This window comes from Schistocerca americana, chromosome 5 (assembly GCF_021461395.2).
Source record: "Schistocerca americana isolate TAMUIC-IGC-003095 chromosome 5, iqSchAmer2.1, whole genome shotgun sequence".
NCBI lineage: Eukaryota > Metazoa > Arthropoda > Insecta > Orthoptera > Acrididae > Schistocerca > Schistocerca americana.
In genome coordinates, this window is record NC_060123.1 from 98,941,979 (window position 1) to 98,967,710 (window position 25,732).

Below are 25,732 nucleotides of genomic sequence, written 5' to 3' on the forward strand. Positions count from 1 at the left end.
CAGAACCAGTAAAATACATCCTGGAAACGTAGTTAAATATTTATATAATTGGTGCAATACATGGCTGAAACATACTAAAGTTAAAGAATCTAGACTTCCAAAATCTTAATTTGGTTCTCATTGCAATACAGTGGTTAATAGGGGCGTATATAATTTATTCGTCTGGGGAGGTGACCAATCTTCTTTTTGGGGGGTGGAGGTTCACTTCTTTAGTACAAATATCCATCCGTTTCGGTGTTGAAAAGTGCAGCACAGACTGCATTGCATTGCCTGGGCATTTATTTATTCCATACTCTCGTAGTCCATCTTCCCTCCAATATATTTTCTCTCTATCCATTTAGTCCTCTCCCACTATCTCTTTGATCACCTCCAACCCCCCCCCCCCCCCCACTCCCCATCCCTTGGCCGGCCGAAGTCGCCAAGCAGTTCTAGGCGCTACAGTCTGGAACCGCGCGACCGCTACGGTTGCAGGTTCGAATCCTGCCTCGGGCATGGATGTGTGTGATGTCCTTAGGTTAGTTAGGTTTTAGTAGTTCTAAGTTCTAGGGGACTGATGTCCTCAGAAGTTAAGTCCCATATTGCTCAGGGCCATTTGAACCATTTTTGAACCCATCCCTTGGCCCATCTCCCCCCCACCCTCTATCCTTCTCCTCGTCCTCTCTCTGTTGGATTCCGCCACCTCAGTTCATCTCCTCTTCACCTATCTATGAAAACTCATATATATCTGTCAACTTTTGTGGTGATCAGTGAATCAGTGTCAAAGTTTATTGCTAGGTAGCATTTATTGTAATACTTTTTGATGCGCAGCATTGATAGTTTTGTTTTCTGGTGCGTAAACAAATGAAGTTGAAGGTGTCCCGACAGGGCAATATGCGACATACAAATAGCCATGTGAAAAACATGATTTTCAAGATTGATGCCACAAACATATAACAACTGCCCCTGCGATTTATCTATCGACATGGCAAATGTAAGCTGCACTGGAAATTATAACCGTTTAAAGTCGAATGGCATGTCGGTCGGAATCTTAGTGATATTGGAATCAAACTGTCCTCACCTTTGTACTTTCCTTTTAAAATTGTGGCTTCGATTACGTTGTTTTTTAACTTCTTTCCCGCAAGCCGGGTGCTATTACAAAGACGTGGCTGGTTTACCTTTCGCAACATGATTGCCGATCCGACTTAATTACAGATTGGGAGGCGGTAATCCGGGGAAATCCAGCGAATTTAAAAATTCCGTAGGATAGTTGACTACATCATCTTGGTTAGTAACGGAATAAACCGACTTGTATGTCAGCAATTCGCCAGGTGTCATATTTTGAATCTGAAAATTCATTTCGTTAACATCAAGGTTTTTTGCAGCCAATATAACACGTTCACTCAACCAAAAATGGTTTGCAACTGTTAAACGACATTTGCTGTGCGCGAATTGTCCAACACGATGACTGTGAATGTGTCAGACAGCTCTCAAATTTCAAAAAGATCATAGACATTTCGTTTAAAAGAAATTATATATATATATATATATATATATATGTATATATATATAATACATTTCTTTTAAACGAAATGTCTATACTCAAAGACAAATATATATATATATATATATATATATATATATATATATATATATATATATATATATATATACGCATATACATATACATATATGTACATAAACACACACACACACATATATATATATATATATATATATATATATATATATATATATATACATGCACATGTAAATATTCAAAAACCTTCTCCATGGAAACATGCGTACATAGTGAACTTTCATGGTAACCCGCAAACAATGTCAAAATCTTTTGTAAGGTACTCTCTTCAATGTACTGTCCGAAATATTATGTAGCCAGTGATGTTCCTCTTGATGGTCAAGTGTGCAAAATTTCTTCAAGATCGGAATAAAATTGTAGGTTGGTGTAGAAGTGTGTACGTAAAGTACCCTCCGCCATGCACCATTCAGAATTTTAAGCAGGCAGCGCCCTTCATCCTGCTTTGAATGTCAAGTGTGCTAAATTTCATCAAGATCGGAATAAATACGTACAATTTGTCGAGTTCCGTTATGTAAAGGAACCTCTGCCATGCACCATATGAAATTTTATGTAGACTGTGACCTTCCTCTTGGTTTCAAGGTATAGTGTGCAAAATTTCATCAAGATTGTATGCAATACAAACACACGGACACAATGAAAACGCACTTTCAGTTTTTGTCAAATTTTCCAATTTTTCGGTCGATTTTCGAAAAATTTTATTTCATAAAAACCTTGTCCTGAGAATTACGAACACAGCAAAAAAAATTTAGCCGAACTGGTCCAAGCGTTCTCGAGTTTTACGCTTATCAACACATTTGGCAATTAATTTTTATTTATATGGATAAGAAGCCCGAAATATACGCGTAAAGGAAGAATATACAAATAAAACCAATATTTTTTTTACCTGAAATTAATACATATATATATAATGTTGGGGTTTGTCTTTTGGTGCTCAGGTAAAATAAAAACTTTTGATTAACGTTCATAATACGACAATGACGCGCGCAAACTAAACGGCTGCATAGCGCAGCTCAGCAGTAATATGGGCAGGCAAGCAAGTTTCCCGCAGCCTGCCCGGGTTGGGTTCTGCTGGGCTTGGCTGGGAGTGAAGCAGCCTGCCCGTTCTGTTGACAACGACCGGCGGCCTGCCCGCCTGGCCACCGGGCAAGCATGGACGGGTTAAAAGCGGGACATGTACACCTCTAGTATTGAGAGGAAGAGGAGGAAGGAGGAGATGAATAAAGAGAGATGGGGAACTGGAGACAGATATGGAAAGCAAGCAAGAAGGGATGGATGGGATGGGGGGGCAGGTGAAGATAGACAGAGAGAGAGGAGGGATAAGGATGTGGACAGAGAGTGAGAGAGGAGGAGGTGGGAAGAGAAATGGTGTGTAAGAGATGGATAGAGTGATAGGGAGGAGGAGTAGATGGGCAGAGAGTAGAGGAAGAGATTGGCAAAGAGAGAGGAGGATGGGATGACAGAGAGAGGGGGAGGATGGGATGTGCAAACGGAGAGGAGGAGATGGACAGAGAGAGGGGAAGGAGGAGATGGATCAAGAGAGGTTGGAGGAAGATGTGTGTCTGTATGTGACATAAACATATGTGGGTGATACTAAAGGTATTTGGATAGTATATACAACGTGGAGTCACATGGTGCAGCGTCCTCAGATCGCTGCCAAATGCTGAAAGCGGGCGCTCCTTAACCCTTTCATGTTTGCTGGGACACACAAGTTCCACTAACTGTGGCCATTATTTAAATCGTTGGGAAGTAAACTACATATTTCTCCACAGGGCTGCCATGTTCTGGCAGCTCTTCTGAGCTCGGAAAAAAGTCTCGGCACTAGAATCTTCATTCTACGGAGGTTGTGATTGTTGGGGTGTGCCGTCGCATGAGTTTTCGCGCCATAGCCGCAATTTCTTGTGTCTCGAAACTGTTCTCGAAGTTTTCTTACTACTACAAATGTCTGGAGTAAGTCTACTCCTTCAAAAACTTATTTTACTTACGAAATTCTTTTTGAGCGAAAATACAATTAGTGGGACGCAAGTGTCCCTAGCAACCATTGTGTGGCCCTATAGTGCTTTTATGTTACTATAGTACTGTACTTCTAGTTCAAATGAATACAGATTTTTTGTGTAACATGTGCTAATAGGTGCACAATATGTGGTTTACAACTAGTACCAATAATTTTCATATCAGAAATTGCGAGACAGCAAAATCTTGGGCTTTTTATTTTCGCTTTTAGATAGTCCAGAAACTTAGGCATTGAAGCTGATGATGATGATGGTAACCAACAACAGATTATTTCGTTTTGTGATCATCTAGATACTCCAAACATCACGTTAGAAATGTGGACAGACAATTTTATCACAAGGCCTGGCAACAACAATGTACATCTAGATTCGTTGACAGACAAAACCATCACTGTTGCGAGTGAAGCTGAACTGAATTGCGAAAAAAATGATAAAACTGCTGATTCTACAGATACAAATTGTGATGATGATGTAATACATTTTGAAGGACTAAATTTACCTTTCATGTCTGACCGAAAACCAACAATAATATTCACTTTGATATACAGTGAATTTGCGTAATTTGAAAAACTATTCGACAACTCTATGATACAACAGATCTGCTTTCAAACAAATTTGTATACCAAACATAAGAATAGTGCACAGTGGAGGGAACTGACAGTTCAAGAAATAAAAGCTTTTCTGGGCATGATCATAGAAATGGGTATTCATCAGTTACCTAAAGCATAAGATGTTACAAAATTTGGTGCCTCGCTGTGTCAAACACAGGCTTCATTTCAAATTTTTGAGTTTACACTGGTATGTCTGTTGTTAATAGAGTGGAATCCAAAGACAAGAATAGTGAAAGGACTCTGTAAATCATTTTTAATTCCAATAGTAATGTTGTTTTTGACAACTGAATTGAGAAACAGAGACTTTATAACTGTGGTACCGTCAGAGGGAATAGGAAAGAGCTACCTGAATTTTTGGAGAGTAAATTACCTCTTCTAAGCTGTGGAGAGTTCATATTTGTTGCCAAATCTGTGTTGCTGCTGTTAAGTGGCAAGCTGTCGTAGGTTGTGTTCCAAAAATGAACTGCATATAGACAGAAGTGATGACACTTTCTGCAGGACCTGACCATCATTTTGCAGGACAATGCTCAAGTATGTGCAGTGCAAGCTGTTACTGATTTGTTTGACTGATGGGGCTGCTAAGTGCTATACCACCTACTGCACTCCCCTGACTTAAGCCCTCATGAGTTCAACTCGATTTCTAAACTGAAGGAAACACTTCACGGCATTCGCTTCAGAACTGCTACAAATTCGTCAGGCAATAGACTGCACCACTCGAACTGTCAACACAACTAGCACTGCGAAGAGTATCCTACGACTTCCACTTCGCTGGCAATGGGTTATACTCAATGGTGGTGACTACTTTGAATGTCAGTAAAACTTTGAAACATGTATATATTTTGTACGAGCTGTAAATAAATTGTTGCCACTGTCGAAGTTCCAATCCCCGTACACGGCTACCCCAGTATGGTGTACGACACTTGCCCTGCACACACATTACACAGAGTTGCAGAAGAGATGCGATAAGATTACCCTGATGTAGACAAATTAATTTCCTGTGGCAAGAAAATCTATGTGAAAGCTCCACTACGGGTGTAGAAACAAGCACCTCCACTGCCCCTCTCCTGTCAGCCTGTTTTTACAAGATGCGGTTTAGATTAGATTAGATTAGATTAGATTAGTACTTGTCCCATAGATCATGAATATGACACTTCGTAATGATGTGGAACGTGTCAGGTTAATAAAAGCTGTCTATACAAGATTTTACATTAGACAAAATATTACATGACACTCAATAGTTTAATTTTTTTTTTTTTTTTTTTTTTTTTTTGTGGTGTTGGGAAATTTCTCACTTACTATATCCAAAAATTCATCTAATGAGTAGAAGGAGTTGCCATTAAAAAATTCTTTTAATTTCCTTTTAAATGCTATATGGCTATCTGTCAGACTTTTGACACTATTAGGTAAGTGACCAAAGACTTTTGTGGCAGCATAATTTACCCCATTCTGAGCCAAAGTAAGATTTAACCTTGAATAGTGTAGATCATCCTTTCTCCTGGTGTTGTAACCATATACACTACTATTACTTTTGGATTTGTTCGGATTGTTAATAACAAATTTCGTAAGTGAATATATATATTGTGAGGCTACAGTGAAGATTTCTAGCTCTTTAAATAAGTGTCTGCAGGATGATCTTGGATGAGATCCAGCAATTATTCTGATTACGCACTGTTGTGCAATGAACACTCTTTTACTCAATGATGAGTTACCCCACAATATGATGCCATACGAAAGCAGCAAATGAAAACAGGCATGGTAAGCTTATTTACTCAGATGTATATCGCCAAAATTTGCAATGACCCTAATAGCATAAGTAGCTGAACTCAAACGTTTCAACAGATCCTCAGTGTGTTTTTTCCAGTTCAACCCCTCATCAATGCATACAGCTAGAAATTTTGAATATTCTACCTTAGCTACCGATTTCTGATCGAAGTCTATATTTATTAGTGGGGTCATTCCATTTACTGTGTGGAAGTGTATATACTGTGTTTTGTCAAAGTTTAATGAGAGCCCATTTGCAAAGAACCACTTAATGATTTTCTGAAAAACATCGTTTACAATTTCACCAGTTAATTCTTGTCTGTTGGGTGTGATAGCTATACTTGTTTCATCGGCAAAAAGTACCAGCTTTGCATCTTCGTGAATATAAAATGGCAAGTCATTAGTATATATTAAGAACTGCAGCGGACCCAAGACTGAACCCTGTGGCACCCCATTCTTGATTGTTCCCCAGGTTGAGAAATAACCAGTTTTTTGCATATTGTGTGAACTGTTTATTTCAACTTTCTGCACTCTTCCAGTTAGGTATGATTTAAACCATTTGAGCACTGTCCCATTCATACCACAGTACTTGAGCTTATCTAGAAGTATTCCATGATTTACACAATCAAAAGCCTTTGATAGATCACATAAAATCCCAACGGGTGTCTTCTGGTTACTCACAGCATTTAATATTTCATTAGTGAAAGTATATATAGCATTTTCCGTTGAGAAACCCATCTGGAAACCAAACTGACATTTTGTTAAAACTTTATATTTACAAAGGTGTCAAGCTACTCTACAATACATTACTTTTTCAAGAATTTTGGATAAGACAGTCAGAAGAGAGATTGGGTGGTAGTTGTTGACATCAGTTGTATCCCCTTTTTTTGCAGTGGTTTAACAATGGCATACTTCAGTCTATCTGGGAAAATGCCCTGCTTCAGAGAGCTATTACATATGTGGCTAAGAATCCCACTTATTTCTTGGGAACAAGCTTTTATTATCTTGCTGCCAATGCCATCAATTCCATGTGAGCTTTTATTTTGAAAGAGTTCATTATCTTCCTAATTTCAGAAGAAGAAGTGGGTGGAATTTCAATTGTATCAAATGGTGTGGGTAAGGCCTCTTCTATTAACTGCCTTGCGTCTTCTAATGAACATTTAGATCCTATTTTCTCTACAACATTTAGAAAAATGATTATTCAAAATGTTTTCGACTTCCAGCTTGTTGTTTATCAAGTTTCCATTCGCTTTGATGGTGATGCCGTCATCCTGTACTTTTGGTTGCCCTGTCTCCCTTGTAATAATATTCCAAATTGTTTTGATTTTATAATCAGAGGTATTAATCTCAGACATGATGCACATGCGTCTGGACTTTTTAATAACCTTTCTTAATGTAGCACAGTAGTTTTTATAATATTTGGCTGTTTCTGGGTCATTACTCTTTCTTGTTGTTAGATACAGTTCCCTTTTGTGGTTACATGATATTTTTATGCCTTTAGTAAGCCAAGGTTTTTTGCATGGTTTCTTATAATTAGATTTAACTACTTTCTTGGGGAAACAGTTTTCAAATTCTCTTACAAGTGTATCATGAAATAAGTTATATTTTAAATTAGCATCTGGTTCCTTGTACACCTCATCCCAGTCCAACTGCTGAAGATTTTCTATGAAATTTCTAATTGTTGAGTCATTAATTGAATGCACAACTTTGGAGGGCAGTTTTGAATTACTGAATGGAGCTATGTCATATACTGTAACTAGCTGAGCATCATGATCAGAAAGCCCATTCTCAACAGGACAAGAATTTATGTTTTTAAACCTATCTTGGTGTATAAAAGTGTTATCTATCAATGTCCTGCTGTCCTTTACTACCCGAGTAGGAAAATTAATGACAGATGTCAAATTGAAAGAACCGGGCAAGACTTCCAGGTCATTCTTCCTATTACACTCTTTCAGTGAATCAACATTGAAGTCCCCACAAATAATAATTTGCTTTCCCCTATTTGACAGATAGCACAACAAGACATCCAAGTTTTCCAGGAATAAATGAAAGTTTCCTGAAGGGGACCTATATACTGTTCTTGGCTATATACGCTTCATGGCTTAATGCTGCTATTACTGCAACAACTACACCAACATTATGGCAACCTCTTGTGAGCTTGATAGCGATGAATCAAGTGCTAACAAAACTGTGGCACTCTTTTGTGAGCTTGCTAGCGATGAATCAAGTACTATCAAAGCTGTGAAAGAGGTCCTTACAGATACCGTGTCTGGAAACTTGGCACACATCAATCTCAGATTTTCAGTGGCATCAAAAGTCATCACAAGACTGGAAGCTACTGGTACTCAATTGTGTGATGCCCTGGATATTGTGCAATATGTGCAGAATGCGTTGGGCCGAGCTCGTTGTCATGTGAGTAACAAAGTGAACAACAAATTGCAAAGTGTTGACTGGCGGAATCCTGGATGTTCTGCAATGTACAAACTTAGTGAATGACACAACATTTGAAGACAATGAAAGAAATCTGGTCTAAAGTGACCTTGCACCTTCTGTGATCCTGTGATGTGGAAAGGAACTTTCCCAGATAAAAAACTATCCTCAGCGATCTTTGAAAAGGAAAACCTGAAAGTGCACTTTGTGATCCATGCAGCCCTGCAGAAACTGAAGACTGACAGGACATGTTAATTGGAATACTTTAAACAAATGATGTGTCGTAGCAATAATATGGTTTTATTCTTTGGACAGTTGTAATTATTTTCGCTGTGCTTCGTATTTTCTTCAGACACATGCAGAGATTTAAAAAATTAATGCTAGTTAGTTTCAACGAGGCAAAAACTGAGATATTTTGGAGGTGAATTTTATACTACATGGTTCATAAAAAACCAATAAAGTTGTTATATAAACTTATAAAGTCATATTTTATTTTTCAATTTCATATTTATGTAAGTTTCACGTCATCAGTGTTCGCATATTTCGCAGTTTCTAGCTGATTACAATCCAGGCCCTAATACTGATACATCCTGCACTTGGGTGCTGTGGCGCCCATCCGAGCTTGGAGCCGCCAAACAACCGCGTCTGTTGCTTGGGTCTTAAATGGGCCGTGGTTGTGAGAACGTTAGGTAAATGTAAATAATTGTTTATCAGTGAAAAATTTTAAGGAAATGTAGAAACTATGAGATTCAGACTGTTAGTGCAGGCGGCCACAAGTCTGGCTGTACCTTCTGAAGTAGAGCCCACACGTTATGCAGACGTCAATAATAATAATAATAATAATAATAATAATAACTGTTAAGATATGAATTTATGTAAAACCTTGGATTTCAGCAAAATGGAAGGACGGAAATCTCATTTTGTAAGTAATTAATGTAGCATCTAGGAAGCAGTGTCAACACAGTAATTTGGGAATTAACTGAGAAATGTTATTTCTCTGAACTTAGTAATGAAATAAAATTGAAACGGTTTAGCTGACTCCGTTTCGTGAGTGTTAAGAGCATTTGGCGTCTTAACATGTGACCATTGTTTAGTGCATCTGCCATTTCGCTCTGCAACGAATACGCAAAGCCTCTGGAAAAGAGAGGAGTAACGTTTGTTTCGTTTATTCATCTGCGCATAGCCCACTTTGTTCCCATTTTTCACTGTATGTCTACGTGTGTGAACAGATGATTGCGTGAGTATATTTTGAAGTTTACGTTTATACTTTTCTGTCAATGTTTCCTTCGTGACTGCATTACTTTCATAAAATAAAGGACAGCCGCCTTCAGTCACAATCGTGATTTTGTTTCAGTGCATGATGCATTTCGATCTCTGGGGGCTCATCTTCATTGACTTTGACAATCTACATCTATTGTTTTTCCAGATTTAGGTTAATTCTGGTCCTGGTAAGATTACAATCGTATATTACAAAGCACGCACTTTGTGAATATAAGTTTACAATTTGTAGAATTGCAGCATCTTTACATTTGAAATTCTTTGACTGTGCTGTACAACGAGACAAGCATATATGCACACAATGAAGTATACTCGTACTGTGCTTCAAAAACTATGTATCCACCAATGGGAACAGTTATTTTTCGATTTGTATTAGAATTGTAAACTTATATTCACAATTTGCCTGCTTTGTGCCATACCACTGGAATCTTACCAGTACCAGAATTAACCTAAATCTAGAAAAATAACCGATATAGACTGCTTCAGAGTACCTGAAGATCAGCCCCCAGGACTCGAAATGCACTGTGCATTGAAATAAAATAACGATTGTGACTGAAGGCGGATGTTCTTTATTTTGAAGTTACCTTCTGATGCCGTGGAAAAGAGAGAATTTGTCGAACAGTAGCAGGGTGATAGTCAGGTCAGTGCACTAAAGAAGCAGAGGTGGCAAAAAATAACGTAACTGATAGAAATAACCGGTTACTGAGAAGTAACGGTTACTGTGATAACCGTACTGTGAAACTGCGCGCCATCTGTTGATAAGAACTGTGTACTATACCGTGCGCCTTCATTACTCTTAGCACAAACAATTAAATAAAGTTAATGTTCGAGCGGTGGCTGATAGGAGCTGCAGTAAGGCATTAACAAGTACGGTCGTTCCCTTAAGCCAACGCCTCATATGTCAATTTAGCTTGGACATGTAGTATAAAGAGAAGTACCATAAGGAATTCGAGGAAAATATGGAAATAACTATCAGAGATCGGTATTTTCCTCTGGCAGTTATCATTATTGGCTCACAGTTCTCGCTCTCTGGCAGTTATCGGGCTACCACTACAGGTAACCTGGAAGTTGGTAACGGAATGTCTGTGTTCCTGACACAGTGACTCCAGCCTTAGACCCCGGTGATATTTCAGAGACGATAGTTACTGGAGCGAACAAATATTTACGTACCTCTTCGGAAATAGCCGCTGGCCATCGCGCATGACAAATAACAAGTCAGGAAGTATAACATAATACAGTTGAATACAATAATTACTATCCCCATCATTTGTCAAGAGATTGTCAAAATATACGAATATATTACAGTAACTGCTAATATTTACAGAATTGATACACTGTGAGAATAAAACACAGTTATGCACTTTTAATAAATTTATCGTACACAGAATACCCGATCTTGACTGTTGCAACCAAGTGTTGTCAAAACTGAAATATAGCAGAATTTTTACCTAAGCTGGTCTATCAGTCTCTGTTACGATATTCATCTACAGAGTAGGAGAGGTCAATGGAACCGTCCGATTCCACCCGTCTGCTTCGGCGTAAAAAGGTGTTGTGGTGTGTGAATGTCATTACGGCACGGTGTTTATGAACTGGTTTTTGTGTGTGTGTGTGTGTGTGTGTGTTGCGGGGGGGGGGGGGGGGCTGGCCGATCTAGTTTGCAGTGCCAGAATTTGCTGGTGGTAATTAATTTTTTTTTCTAGCTGTGATGTTTTGTGTATTTATGGAGTACTGAATGTGATTTAATTTATGTAGGGATGATTGATTTGTGGACTTTTGGGATTGTGGTTTTATTTTTCGCAGTTGTAGGTGTTGGATTTTTGGCATCAGTAGCTGAGGTGGACCTATATAGGTCAGCGGAAATGGCCGATTCCCATTTTCATAGTTGTACGTTTTGACATTTTGGTGTCGTCATCTGAGGTTTACCTACGTAGGTCAAGGGAAATGTCTGATTCCAATTTTCGTGCTTTGAGTTGTGGGTATTTGTGTTTTGGTATGGTCACCTATGGTTGACCTATAGTGTTCAAGGGAAGTGTCGGATTCCTGCAGATTTTTGTTGGTGTAGCAGAATGCTGTATTTTTTTTCTTTTTGTTCTTCATTTTCTGTTTTGGGATCATGGTGTGTTCTTTTTACTAGCTTGTCCTCGCCCTAAAACCCGCAACTTCCCACAGTTGTCCCGTTGGTTTGATTGTATTTTTGGTGGGAGATGTTATTGTATTATTTATATGTATCTTCGTGTTTGTTGCCATGTGTATGTAGTGACGTCATAGACACACTTAAAATAGCCATTTCTGGCATATTGATGATGGGTGGAATCAGACACTTCTGTATCATAAAGTCTTTCAAACACACTGTAAATCGTGCTTTATCTGAAACCAAGTTTTTAATAGTTGCTGACTTGCTGGCAGTTTATTGAAAATGCATGTTCCTCAATACTGGACCCCTTTTGGACCAAGGTAAGTGATTTTAGGTCTTTATGCAGATTGCTGTTCCTATTTCTAGTATTGTTATTATGTATTGAGCTATTCGTTGGAAATACTTGTAACAAATTTCATTAAGGAATAAATATACTAGGAAGCAGTGGTTAGAATACAAAGTTCCTTGAACAGGTTCCTACATGATGTTCTTGAATTTATACCACAAACGATTTTTATTACACGCTTTTACATGCGAAAAACTTTTGCTACATTTGATGAGTTACCACAGAATAAGCTCCCTTATGAAATAATAGAATGAAAAAATGTGGTATGCCCTTCCCAACTGAATTTATTATCGAGTTGTAGTCCCAGAAATGTCAACCTTTTCGATCTGCATGTCTTCATATGTTATAAACATGCTGTAGCTGGAGAAATCTAGCAGTTTCTAAATCTCACATAAAACTTGGATTAGCGTACTCACAATTTCCCCAATGGGACTATCTTTTACAGCACAGGGGTAAACGAATCTGTCACATTACGTAGATTTTTTGTTGTATTACAAGGCTCACTTTATTCTATTATGTGAGCAGCACAAGAAATTAAGTTCGAATTTAACCTACAGTACTCAGTTTACATATTATTTCATACTTAAAAACGCACGTTGTTAATCTTTTACTTAAACAGTGCTGTGGCGAAGTTCCGCGTACTTTCTGTTGCAGCTGCGAAGATAATATTTCTAATAGCGACCGATAACCTACAAACATATAATACGAAACACTAATAATCGTTCTAACATCAACTAAAATGTACCCAGAGTTAATAAGCTAAGGTTATGACACGATTCATACGACATTCCTGCCATTTGACACTACTCGCAGTTACACTGATGACTAAACTGATGGATTTCAACTATATTTAACTGTAGCCCCTTGGAGTATTCAGTACTCGCTAGCGAAAAATAACTTGGCAGTTATTAGTAACCATTAACAATAACGGTTATCAAAGAATAACTGGAACTGTGATAACGGTTACTCCAGAATAGCCGTTTGGCCCACCTCTATAAAGAAGGTAGTTGGCGCTCCTCTCATGGTCTGAACTGTAAAGGAAAGTTCCCCCTATCACTGGTCACTGGGAGGCTGGTCACAGCTTGCGTGCCATATGGCACTATGTCACTGGCGACTGGATTGTAACTATTGGTTGTTAGTACTAGTAAACCACTGGCAGATGCACAGGGGCATCTGTATGGAATCATTTATGGGAAGCTTAATTGCAGAATCCCAATGTTTATAGAATGATGTTCATTTTGAAACCCACGAATGCCTAATGATGATGTGTAGAGAAGTGAATTAATAAATTTTTAATTGATTTCTGTATCTACCAATATTCTAAAGTACCTCGAACGGCACCTCCTTAATCCCTAGCCATTACACAAAATTTTCAGTCTGATATTAGAGGAAGGTTAATATTTTTACTTTCAGCCATTATGTTTAGGTAGACGTTTCACAGTCTCATTTTTTACCTATATGTTTGCTTCCTTCCCCAGGGTTGTCTGAACTTGAGTGGGATACTTTGTTCTAATAGTAGCTCTGCGAGAGGTGTTTCTTTTGCCGTAGAACACTGAACTATTCATAATGCATAAATTAAGTTTGATTTTAGAGGATGGTTCCTGTGTGGGGTTGCTGGTCCCTCATCGGGCGCCTCCCCAAGTGGCAGATAGGGGAACATCCTCCAGGGGAACATCCTCCAGATATGGAGGGTACCAGGGAAATAAAATACCTGGGGCGGACCAAAACCAACAGGAATGAGGGCCAATGGCTTGGAAGAAAAGCAGAGGACCCCCAACGATCAACTGCTGCCTTGCAGTCAGTACAGGGATCTACAAAGGCTAAGGACGTTCCCCTGAAAAGGAAACCAGCTACACGGCGAGCTGTAAGAGGCAACCCCTCAAATTCAAATGCTAACAAAGGCATAAGCTGGACAGATATTTTGATGACGACCCTAGCAAACAAAAAAAGGGTAAAAGATATGTACATAGGAACATGGAATGTGCGGAGCCTACACCAAGCTGAGGTCCTACGACAGCTGCTAACGCAAGTAAACAACTAAGGTATAAAACTATTGGCTCTCCAGGAAATTAGGTGGAAAGGAAATGACATAATGGACTCAGGAAATTTCACAATCTTCTATAGCGGTGGGAGGACGAATACCTTTGGTACAGGCTTTTTGGTCGCTAAAGGACTGAAATATGCTGTAATGCGCTTTGAACCAATCAATGAATGGATGTCCATATTAAGATTAAGGGGAAAATTTTTCAACATAACAATTATAAATTTACATGCACCCACAGAGGAGGCAAATGAACAACAGAAGGATGAGTTTTATAGGAAAGTAGAGCAGTTGTATGATCAGGCTCCTAAACATGAAGTTGAGATCCTAATAGGGAACTTGAATGGAAAAATAGGAAAAGAAGAGGCTTATCAGCCATCTAGCAAGACAAAGCCTCCATGAAATATCAAATGACAATGGCATTAACGTTATAGATTTTTCTATAAGTAAAAACACGACTGTCAGCAGTACATGGTTTCGACCCAAAAATTTACACAAAGAAACATGGATGTCACTAGATGGACAAACTAGAAATCAGATAGACAGGAGGCACAGATCAGACATAATGGATGGTAGGAGCCAACGTGGAGCTGACTGCAATTCAGACCATCGTCTAGTGAGAATTAAGTACAGGCAAAGGATCTCACTATTGAGTAAACAAAAAAGCCACAAACAGAAAAGTTTTGACATTATGTTTAGGTAGATGTTTCACGGTCTCATTTTTATCTATATATTTGCTTCCTTCCGAATGCTTGTCTGAACGGCCCAATGTACGATCAAGAAGGTTGGCGTATCTGTACGAATGCAGAATTAGAACAACTTTTTGAAGAACCTGAGATTGTCACTAACATTAAAATAAGAAGACTGCGATGGGCAGGACACGTGGTCAGAATGGAGGAAGACAGAACATGTAAGACGATTTTTGATGGCAAGGCTAGAGGTAGACGACGGAAGGAACGTCCCGTAAAGAGAAGGATGGACGGAATTGAGGAAGGTACGAAAAAGCTGGGTGGCAGAGGCTGGAGATGGAAAGCCATGGACCGGATAGAATGGCAGGATATTATGATGCAGTCGAAGGTCCTCCAAGGCCTGTAGAGCTGAGGAGTGGTTGTAGTAGTTTATAGGATGGTTAATCTTTTTTGCCTACTGCCGTTGCGGAGTCTTATTTTTAATTGTCACTTTAACTATATTTTTGCTTCCTTTTGCATTTTTGTGTGAACTTGATATGACACCCTGTGTTCCGATAAGTAGTTCTGAAGGAGGTGTTTCTTTTGCCGTACATTGTTGACGTATCCATAATGCATTAGTTTATCATGGAGTTCTGTCCTCTCGTAAACTACCTCTTAAGTTGTGAACTGTAATTTTCGTATATCTTGACGACTCGTCTTTGTATTCACTGTGGTATCGCTTGACCGTTAACTTCATCATCTTTTTCATATGTTGGTTGTTAGAGAAAACCAGGTTGTTCAAACGAGAGATTATAATGTGTATAGGCAGATGAATACCTCTACATGGTGGAAATTCCCATCAGCTTTCCATATCTGGATTTTCTTGGAGATACGGCAGATTTGGCCTTCAGCCTACATCTTGAACCTTCCACTGCCGTCCCTCTCCCGATATGCTATTAGAGCAAATGAATCCGTATATGTGGTAGAAATTTTCATTCTTTTTTACATTTCTCTATTTTCTTGAATATAGAGCAAATTATTGAGCCTTCAGTTACCACATGTGCTGCCACCCCCCCCCCCCCCTTTCCTGTTATGTTACTGCAACTAAATCATATTGCTTAAAGTGTAGATCACGAAGTGCTGAACTGGTTGAAGCCTTACATATATATGTTGTATTCTTCCTAATTTTCGTTTTTTTAAATTATTTGAGTTAGTGAGATTTTCATCTGCCATCCCACCACATGCCCTGAGGCCTAACTTATCGGACCTGTTCAGTCAATCGTTTTACATGTGTATTATAATGAGCAAAAGGATTACCTATTCATACGGGAAATTTCTTCAGTTGCTGATTCAGGAATTTTTTCCCCTTTTGGATGTTGAATGTGGAAATACCCTTGCAGGCTTGATGCACGTCCCTGCCACTAGTGATTGATCTCTGGTATTTGGAATAGGAATAGATTGCAAGATAGTTAGTGTAAGTTTTCCGAATGTGGATACAGGCGAATGATTTAACTGCTTTCTGACTTTTTCTTATCGTAGTTCCTTACTTTGCAAAAGCTGGGCTGTGATAGCTTATGTGTTTCAATTTGTCTTTCTAATATATTTAATGTAAGTGTTTCTGTATGGAATCATTTATGGGAAGCTTAATTGCAGAATCTCGATGTTTATAGAATGATGTTCATTTTGAAACCCACGAATGCCTAATGATGATGTGTAGAGAAGTGAACTGCCCCTGTTGAATTAATGAATTTTTAATTGAGTTCTGAATCTACCAATATTCTAAAGTACCTCAAACTGCACCTCCTTAATCCCTAGCCATTACATAATCTTTTCAGTCGCAATGATGTACGCGACTCCTTGTGGCGTACCGATATTGAGAGAGACAGAGAGAGAGAGAGAGAGAGAGAGAGAGAGAGAGAGAGAGAATGAGTGAGTGAGTGAGTGAGAGAGAAAGAGAGAGAAAGAAAGTAAATGGTTACGGAGCAAGTTGGCACATTTCAAGATCAGCCGCCGTTTGTACGTCACCTTCCCTCTCCTCACATGCCCGTCGAGAAGTTAATCTCTTTCATCCGAATTATCCGTTGCACATAGTAAAAAATAATACAACTTTGATTTATGAGCCGGTTCTGTTAAGCGAACGTATGCTGGGCTGTGAATCTGACCGAGACTGCCATACACATGGTCCAAGACGACCGAGGAAGTCAGATACAGTCCCCAGACAATCGCTATTTAAGATCGGGGTCCAAACGAAGTTTCATCAAAAGAGAAACAACCAAACCTTTTAAAATACCACCATCCAAAGTTATAGAACAATGCTTACAATAAACATTGAGAAGTTAAAGTGTGATTTAGACTCTAAGCAGCGGACCTAATGAAGACCAGCAATAAATAAATAAATAAATAAAATATTACATTTCCTGAAGGAAGCGTGGAATTATTCAATAACTTTAAGATCGAGGCTCGTCAGACCCGCTTGCGAGATGAGATATAAACACTTAAACACTGCTACTGATAAGTCAGGAACAAGGAGGACAAGAGAACAAAGGCTGCAGTCGTGGAACATCTCAAGGAAAACTGCCATTGTCACATCAGATGGTGATAAGATAGACGCACTTGGAGGCGCAACACGCCATCAGCTTCAAGGTCAGTAAAGATAGTACCCAGCCGATTTACATGCGTCCGCGGGAGGAAAGTAACCGTGATCTTGTTGAAATCAGAGCCACAATATTCGTCTGAATTAGACTATGGAAATCAGGGTTACCGGAGGTTGATTATAAAGTCGCTGCTCCCTTATGTGAATCTGTACAGATGTTTATGAAGGCAGCAGCACGCGGGATGAATGGTCCGAATGAATCCCAAATCGAGGGATGAACAGTTCGATATAGCACGAGTAAGTACTAAAAAGATTGCAGGGTGATGGCGTATACATAGGTACATAGTGCCCTCACTTGCAGTAGTCTTCTGTCGAGAATGAGTAGTAATCAAGCAGCTAATAATCATTATAGTTTGTATTTAAAGTTAATTTTGTTGTATATTAAACTCTTTACACCACTGTAGGCGATGAAAAAAGTTTATTGCAGTATAGCTCATTCCTATCTGTGCCACACTAACACTGAGTTATGGATACCTGTCATTTCTCCTTCTAATATTACTGTTCCCTCCGAACTGTGATTAACTGTTGACAAAAACTTGAAAGGGAATAATTGTACTCTGAGGCTATTGTCAGTCAGCCTGTTTATTTAACGAGCTACCTACGAGTACAACAGATTATAGAGTTGACACGCTATACTTATTGAAAGCTTTGTGCAGTAAACACCTGTACATCCAGTGACGAGTAACCCTAGAATATGATGCCATAAGACATTAATGAACGAAAATAGGAAAAGTAAATAACTTTTTTTTGACATTTTCATCTCCAAACTTTGATATTATCCATAAATCAAAAGCTACAGAGCTTAGACATTTCATATCTGTAGCATGCAACTTCCGGTTCAGGTTCTTACCAGTATGAACACCCAATAATTTGCAATATTCTCTTTCATTTATTGATTTATCTCCATACATTATTTCTAATGGAGTGATCAGGCCTTGCGCAGTATGGAATTAAATGTATTGTGTTTTATCTGACATCAGTTACAGTCTATTTGTCATAGGTGTAGGAACACTGTCAGTGAACACTCGAAGTGTGGGAAGAGGTTTCTTGGTCTTCTACCTGAGTTACACGTCGTTACATGCAGCAGTACGCAACAAATTCACATTAGTCGATACATCCTGTTTGCCAATAAGACTATATTCAGTCAGGTCGTAGGGATATTCTCATGTGAGAGAAAACGACGCCTCTGGTACGTGTCCTATCATCTGTTACAGAAGGTCAGTAAAAAAATTTATTTCTCCATCTTGTGTATCTGTTTCTTCTGCTGTGGCTCACCACTTGTAAGCTGAACCTTCAGTATGACAACGCACCTTCTCGTTGTTCTGCAGTTGAGGGAAGACTGTGATCGGCGGCAGAGCAGTCACTGATCAGGGTGATTCTATATCTGTGCCAATTTGCAATGCAGATTAACTTGGGGGGGGGGGGAGGGGAGAGAAGGGAGGGTAGTTAAGGTGTGGAGGTTAAGGTGGGGAGGGGGATGCTGTTCACTGCTGGGTAAGTGTTTTGTAATTCAGTTGCTCACGTGTGCATTACGTTCACGCGGACGCCAAAAACAACATATTCTTTTACGTGCATTGATACTGTGTTGCGTCAATACCCTTCTGCGCAGACCCATGGAGAAGTGGGCAAGGGAGCTGTCTGTGAAATCCTGCTGCTGGAGCTGAAATACTACTAACACAGCATGGTACAACGCCCCAGTTCGCCATAGTGGTGTGCTGAATTTCCTCATGCAGTGGCCCAACACTGCACTGTCTTGGTCACCTCTGTGACTGAAAGGCAAGGTCGTTACAACAAAGCTGGATAGTGCAACTACAAATACTCGCAGTCAGACCCTAATAAAACCTCATCTTCGACTATGCAGACATCGAGAAATGCTTCGTGCCAGTCGTCAGTCCCACGTGGGCCAATCAGCTTTTGACTAGATCTAGCCACATCCTCTGCTGGCTATTGGTATACAAGCCACTGATAGACCTGATGGAAGTGGGGCTCAAGGCGGTGGCACCAAGAAGGAACCTCCTCCAACGTGACTCCCTACAGTCCCTTAAGCTGCCCATTCACAGGCCGAATGGTCACCAAAACCCCCTGCTGAGCAGGTCTGTCCCAACACGTTTGTCTTTGTGGGGGATGATTCTATAGCAGTAAGGTTCACGGTTCGGGTCCATCGGATCCACTGGCAAAATGCTACGTGCTAGCCCTGACCATTACTTACCACTCCACAATTCGACCTTTTCCCTTCTGTTTTGGCATGGTGAAAGCTACCATGCAACTGGGCACAAGTAGTGTCTGCCACACGGTCAGTCAGATGGATTGCCGACCTATTTAAGCAGCGGGAGGGCAGTGGCGGAGGGGGGAGGGGGGGGGGGGTAGGTCGACAGGCTCGTCAGCCTGTGAATGGGCAGCTTTAGCATCTCCAAGGGGCCCTGGGCACAGTTCCTGCACACCAGCACATCACGCGCCTCATGGACTGATGGGAACAGCAGGGTTGTTCAGCACACACTCCTTCTGGACACTTGACGCCACTCTTGTGTCTGCAAAGCCACCCCAGCCACTGCCACTTCACTGAGGCAACACTCAGCCGCCCTGCATACTCACACTCACATGGGCCAAGCATGATGCCTTGTGCTATTCTGATGTAGCAACTGCTGCCTAGGTGTTTATGCATGCCAACGAGACCTCATTATCAACGTCTGTATGAGTGTCTTACTGAATAAATAATGTACCCAATAATTGAGCTCTTTTGATTGCGTGACCATCAGGGAACTGATGGTATGCAACCCATGGCTTATGGTCTTGCACTCGTCATTCTGAGACAATCATCCAGCCATTTAATGGTTTCTGCTCCCCAGACACTATTACAACCCCTATAAAAACTAAGTATCAGTATGGTGTCAGACGCTTCATTTGTTTAGCTAAGATCTTCCGATGATAATGATTCTTCTGATGGTTTTATTTTTTGTTTGTCAGCACAGATCATTAGACCTGTAATACAGGTACTGCAACTGATGATGTGACGTAAATGTTGATAATTCACTGTCAACAAGGATGCACTATCTAAATTACATTCAAATTTTTTGTATTATTGGGTCTAGTATTTGGTACCATGGGGATCACACTTTTTCGGGGTCTGTTTCTCCCTCCCCTCTTCCCCCCCCCCCCAACAAAAAATCTAATTTCCCATCACCCGACATCGCTTTAGAATATTCCCAAGAAATTGCAATTCAGAGAAATACTACACTTCAAAATTATTCTCCAACAATTTGAGAAGAACAAGTGTAATGCAACTGATTTAAGAACTGTAATCGTATCATAATGAGAACAGCGAGTAACTTAACACTAAAACTGGTGACGGCGAAGAAGATGAAGTTAACGAACTCTGCTACCGTGGAAGCAAAATAATCCATAACGGACAAAGGAAGGAAGACATAAAAAGCAGACAAAGAGGACATTCCTGGTCAAAAGAAGTCTACGAATATCAAACATAGATCTTAATTTTTGGAAGAAATTCCATATAATGTACTTTTGGTGCACAGTGTTGTGTGGTAACGCATCACGGACTGTGAGGAAGCTAAGACAGGTACATATGGGAAACTTTGACGAGAAGAACGGACAGGATGATATGACATGTGTTAAGGCACCAGGGAATAACCTCCATCATACTGGAAGGAGCTGTCGAACACAAAAACTGCAGAGGAAGACAGAGATTGGAATACACCCAACAAATACACTACTGGCCATTAAAATTTGCTACACCACGAAGATGACGTGCTACAGACGCAAAAATTAACCGACAGGAAGAAGATGCTGTGATATGCAAATGATTAGATTTTCAGAGCATTCACACAAGGTTGGCGCCGGTGGCGACACCTACAACGTGCTGACATGAGCAAAGTTTCCAACCGATTTCTCATACACAAACAGCAGTTGACTGGCGTTGCCTGGTGAAACGTTGTTCTGATGCTTCGTGTAAGGAGGAGAAATGCGTACCATCACGTTTCCGACTTTGATAGAGGTCGGATTGTAACCTATCGCGATTGCGGTTTATCGTATCGTGACATTGCTGCTCGCGTTGGTCGAGATCCAATGACTGTTAGCAGAATATGGAATCAGTGGGTTCGGGAGGGTAGTACCGAACGCCGTGCTGGATCCCGACGGCCTCGTATCACTAGCAGTCGAGATGACAGGCGTCTTATCCGCATGCTGTAACGGATCGTGCAGCCACGCCTCGATCCCTGAGTCAACAGAGGGGGACGTTTGCAAGTCAACAACCATCTGCACGAACAGTTCGACGACGTTTGCAGCAGCATGGACTATCAGCTCGGAGACCATGGCTGCGGTTACCCTTGACGCCTGGGATGGTGTACTCAACGACGAACCTGGGTGCACGAATGGCAAAACGTCATTTTTTCGGATGAATCCAGGTTCTGAATACAGAATCATGATGGTCACATTCGTGTTTGGCGACATCGCGGTGAACGCACATTGGAAGCGTGTATTCGTCATCGCGATACTGGCGTATCACCCGGCGTGATGGTATGGGGTGCCATTGGTTACATGTCTCGGGCACCTCTTGTTCGCATTGACGGCACTTTGAACAGTGGACGTTACATTTCAGACGTGTTACGACCCGTGGCCCTACCCATCATTCTATCCCTGCGAAACCCTACATTTCAGCAGGCTCATGCACGACCGCGTGTTGCAGGTCCTGTATGGGCCTTTCTGGATATAGAAAATGTTCGACTGCTGCCCTGGCCAGCACATTCTCCAGATCTCTCACCAATTGAAAACGTCTGGTCAATGGTGGCCGAACAACTGGCTCGTCACAATACGCCAGTCACAATTCTTGATGAACTGTGGTATCGTGTTGAAGCTGCATGGGCAGCTGTACCTGTACACGCCATCCAAGCTCTGTTTGACTCAATGCCCAGGCGTATCAAGGCCGTTATTACGGCCAGAGGTGGTTGTTCTGGGTACTGATTTCTCAGGATCTATGCACCCAAACTGCGTGAAAATGTAATCACATGTCAGTTCTATTATAATATATTTGTCCAATGAATACCCGTTTATCATCAGCATTTCTCCTTGGTGTAACAATTTTAATGGCCAGTAGTGTAGTTGAGGATGTAGACTGGAAGTGCTACTCTGAAGTGAAGAGGTTGGTGCAGGAGATGGGCTGCATCAAACCAGTCAGATGACTGATGACTAAAAATAAATAAATAAATCGTCACAAACTCTCGCAACTATGAAGCATCAAAATTGACGCAATATATAATGAAAGTGTACACTCACTATTACCAGTGTGTCACTTAGCACTGCAATTGTGAACACAGTTGTGAAGAGTATAGCTATGCGAGCAAGGTCTTGTTTCTTTCATTCATTTCTGCCTACGTTCAGAAAGTCAGTAGGTCTGTTATTTTTTCCTTGACGCAGGGTCTATTCTTTCCTGTCTTCCTTATTCAATGCCCTGCGGTTTGCGGTCCAACCTCTGGACTCTGGCAACGCTTTGGATTTGTTGCTGGAAGCAAGTATGGCCAGCTTCCTTTTACCTGAGTGGAATGTTCTCCACATGCAGTTTTAAATATAACTTGCAATTATGCAGAATTCATTACCGCTTCGAGACATTAAGTTTTGGTACTCCTTAATTCTCTGAAAGTTAACTGACAGATTGGGAAATTTATACGTGTAAACATATGAACGATTTTGCTAAAGTGAATGTCTTTGGGAGTTGGTCATGACACCATGTCCCCGTGCCACTTAGATTCACGTCTGTGCGTCACAAAAGTGAATTACACGTTCGCTGCAAAATTTTGTTTCGGTGGCTGTTTTGTCACAGGGTCGGAAGAGATATAGAGATGTTATTTCCGCTTCAAACAGAGAACTAAGGAAAACTTCGTCCGTTTCAAAGCAAAGTGAGAATTTTGAACAAGCGTCATAAGGAAGTATAACAACTACATTAGATGAAGAAAGTGCAATATTAGTGTGAACTCCAGCTTACATGGCAATCATAACTGACCAGCTAACTGTTAGACAACGGTATATCTCATACAGTAATTACGGGGTAACTATCGTTCATATATCGGTAGAGTCTTAACCTAACGTCTCACTTGAAGAAAGACTGGATAAAGAATTCTGTATTCCGAGACTTCATGAATGATCACACACCTGCATTTGCTTCTCAGGGAGACTGGTGAAGACAGCTGCGTTTGTCATCTTAGTTGAGGACAATCTTAACACAAACGTATTGAAAGAATCCCGTAATTACAACTACAATAGTGCAATTAATGTAATTTGGTTCATGATAGACATCTGCAGACTGCCTGCAAGTACTACTCGATGAATGATTGTGCAAGTCAGTTTATTTCCTCGTGCCTCCACGAACCTATCTTGCCTAGGATTTTGAGTGCCTCATGAACCGTCGTTGAATACGTGTTGCCTAAAAATGGCCCATAAAAGACATGACTAAAGCAGTGAGTGGCTGGACTCATGGCGGCGTGCTGCCAGATTGTTGCTTGGGCGATCAGTGTGATCATGCAATCTGCTAGTGGTCAGCACTTGTAACTTCCTGTGCGCAGCAAAAAAGGAGCGAAAATGGATTGGCCAAGCGATAGTTCCGAGATTTTATATAGGAACACACACACACACACACAAGTTCAAAGTGACATACTTTATCCTACATTATTACCTAAGTCAAGGTTGCCAGCCAGGAAACAATTTCCGTATATCGGAAATTTCAGATTCTACCCGCTGTTAAAATTCGCGGTATTCGACATGAACCCTGTCATCATTGTGTTGTTTCCCAAAGCGGATGACTCTGGCTGACGCAGCATTCCCCTTCATACAATGGCTCGTGTGTTGCCTGATGGCTTTGGAAAAAAACCAAAATGACCCTTTGTAATATAGATCTTCATATATGACTGAAATTCAACGTGATTTAAATTTCAAAAGATCACTATTTTGGCATAACAAAATGTACCGGTATGTATGTCTGCACAAGCTAAAATACAGGATGCAATGCAGTAGTCAAACACCAGTTCAGAAACATCAACGTTAAATCTTAAGAAGTTTTCGTGTTGTCTTTGTCATTGTTTCAAGAGCCTCTCCATACTCGGGACATACCTTCAGTGTCCTTGTGATCCCTTGTGTTGTTCATGGTTGTTAACGAATTACTGAACTCAGGAGCGAGTGCAGAGAGGTAAAAAGGAAAACCATTATCAGTAGCGACAGTTCAGAGTACATTTAAGGATACACGTTACTTATAGCGAAGGATTTATCTTGTCTCGAGCTGTGTCGTCACAAGATGCGCAGTAGCGTAAGGACCGCAGCACGGTGATTGCGTAGACTGTCTTAATCTCGGATACACTGTGAATAACATCTCGAAATCAGCTGACAAACATCACACTTTCTGCACAACTTCGGAGATGTTGTACCTTATGCACAATCTGGTCGCGATCAAATGTAATTATACCGCGAGTTTTGTTAATATAGCATTCGAAAGTCACGCTGAAGGCAAAGACCTGAGAACATACCGCAGCCATCCAACCGTCTAATCAGACACTAGGGCCTGGGGGGAGGAGTTAGTCATGGGACAACTGACTGGTTTTAGCAGCTGATTGTTTTTTCGTTCAGGCGGTGTTTTCCGTGGAATCGAACAATTAAACTAATCTCTGCGGCCACGTCAGCTATATGAATGTTTTCACTCACTCCCCAGGTTTGAGTGGTTTCAGTTTATCTGAGACATTCGACTGACACAAGTCTCTGACAGTTACGCAATCATATGAATGTTTTCAGTCACTCTCCCGGTTTCAGCGATTTGATTTACACATTCTTTCCGGTTATTCACGAGCGGTGAGTAGGGTTGTCATCCTTTTTTAAATACAAAGAATGTATGTTATTTCAAGGAGAGGCGAATAAAAAGCAAATTTTTCAAAATATGATGTATTTTCAAAATGTTTGTCTTAATTTACTTAATTTACAAAGTTTTCATACTTCTGGCGTAAAAATGGAATTTTTGTCGGTTTCAAAAAGCTGATAACTGGTACATTACATTACACCACATCCAGCCGTCTAAGGCCCTGCAGACCATGAGCTACTTTCACAAACTGCCTCCATGCCTTGCTGTTTTGTGTTCTGTTCCACCAGGTGTCTTCAGTCTCCATGGTTGCCATATCCTTGGGTAGTCCATCCTGTGCTGTCTTGGTCGTCCTGTGGAGCGTCTGGTATTTGGTTTC

General features: G+C 40.5%; 1 protein-coding gene across 1 annotated transcript in view; it reads right to left on the reverse strand.

Moving 5' to 3' along the window:
- Positions 1–24,654, reverse strand: part of LOC124616219 (synaptic vesicle glycoprotein 2B-like) — a 277,727-nt gene extending 253,073 nt beyond the window's left edge. Inside the window, exon 1 of the mRNA XM_047144521.1 lies at positions 24,621–24,654. Coding sequence (XP_047000477.1) covers positions 24,621–24,654 — 34 coding nt within the window. The remainder of the gene's footprint in view (positions 1–24,620) is intronic.
- Between the last annotated feature and the right edge of the window lie 1,078 nt (positions 24,655–25,732).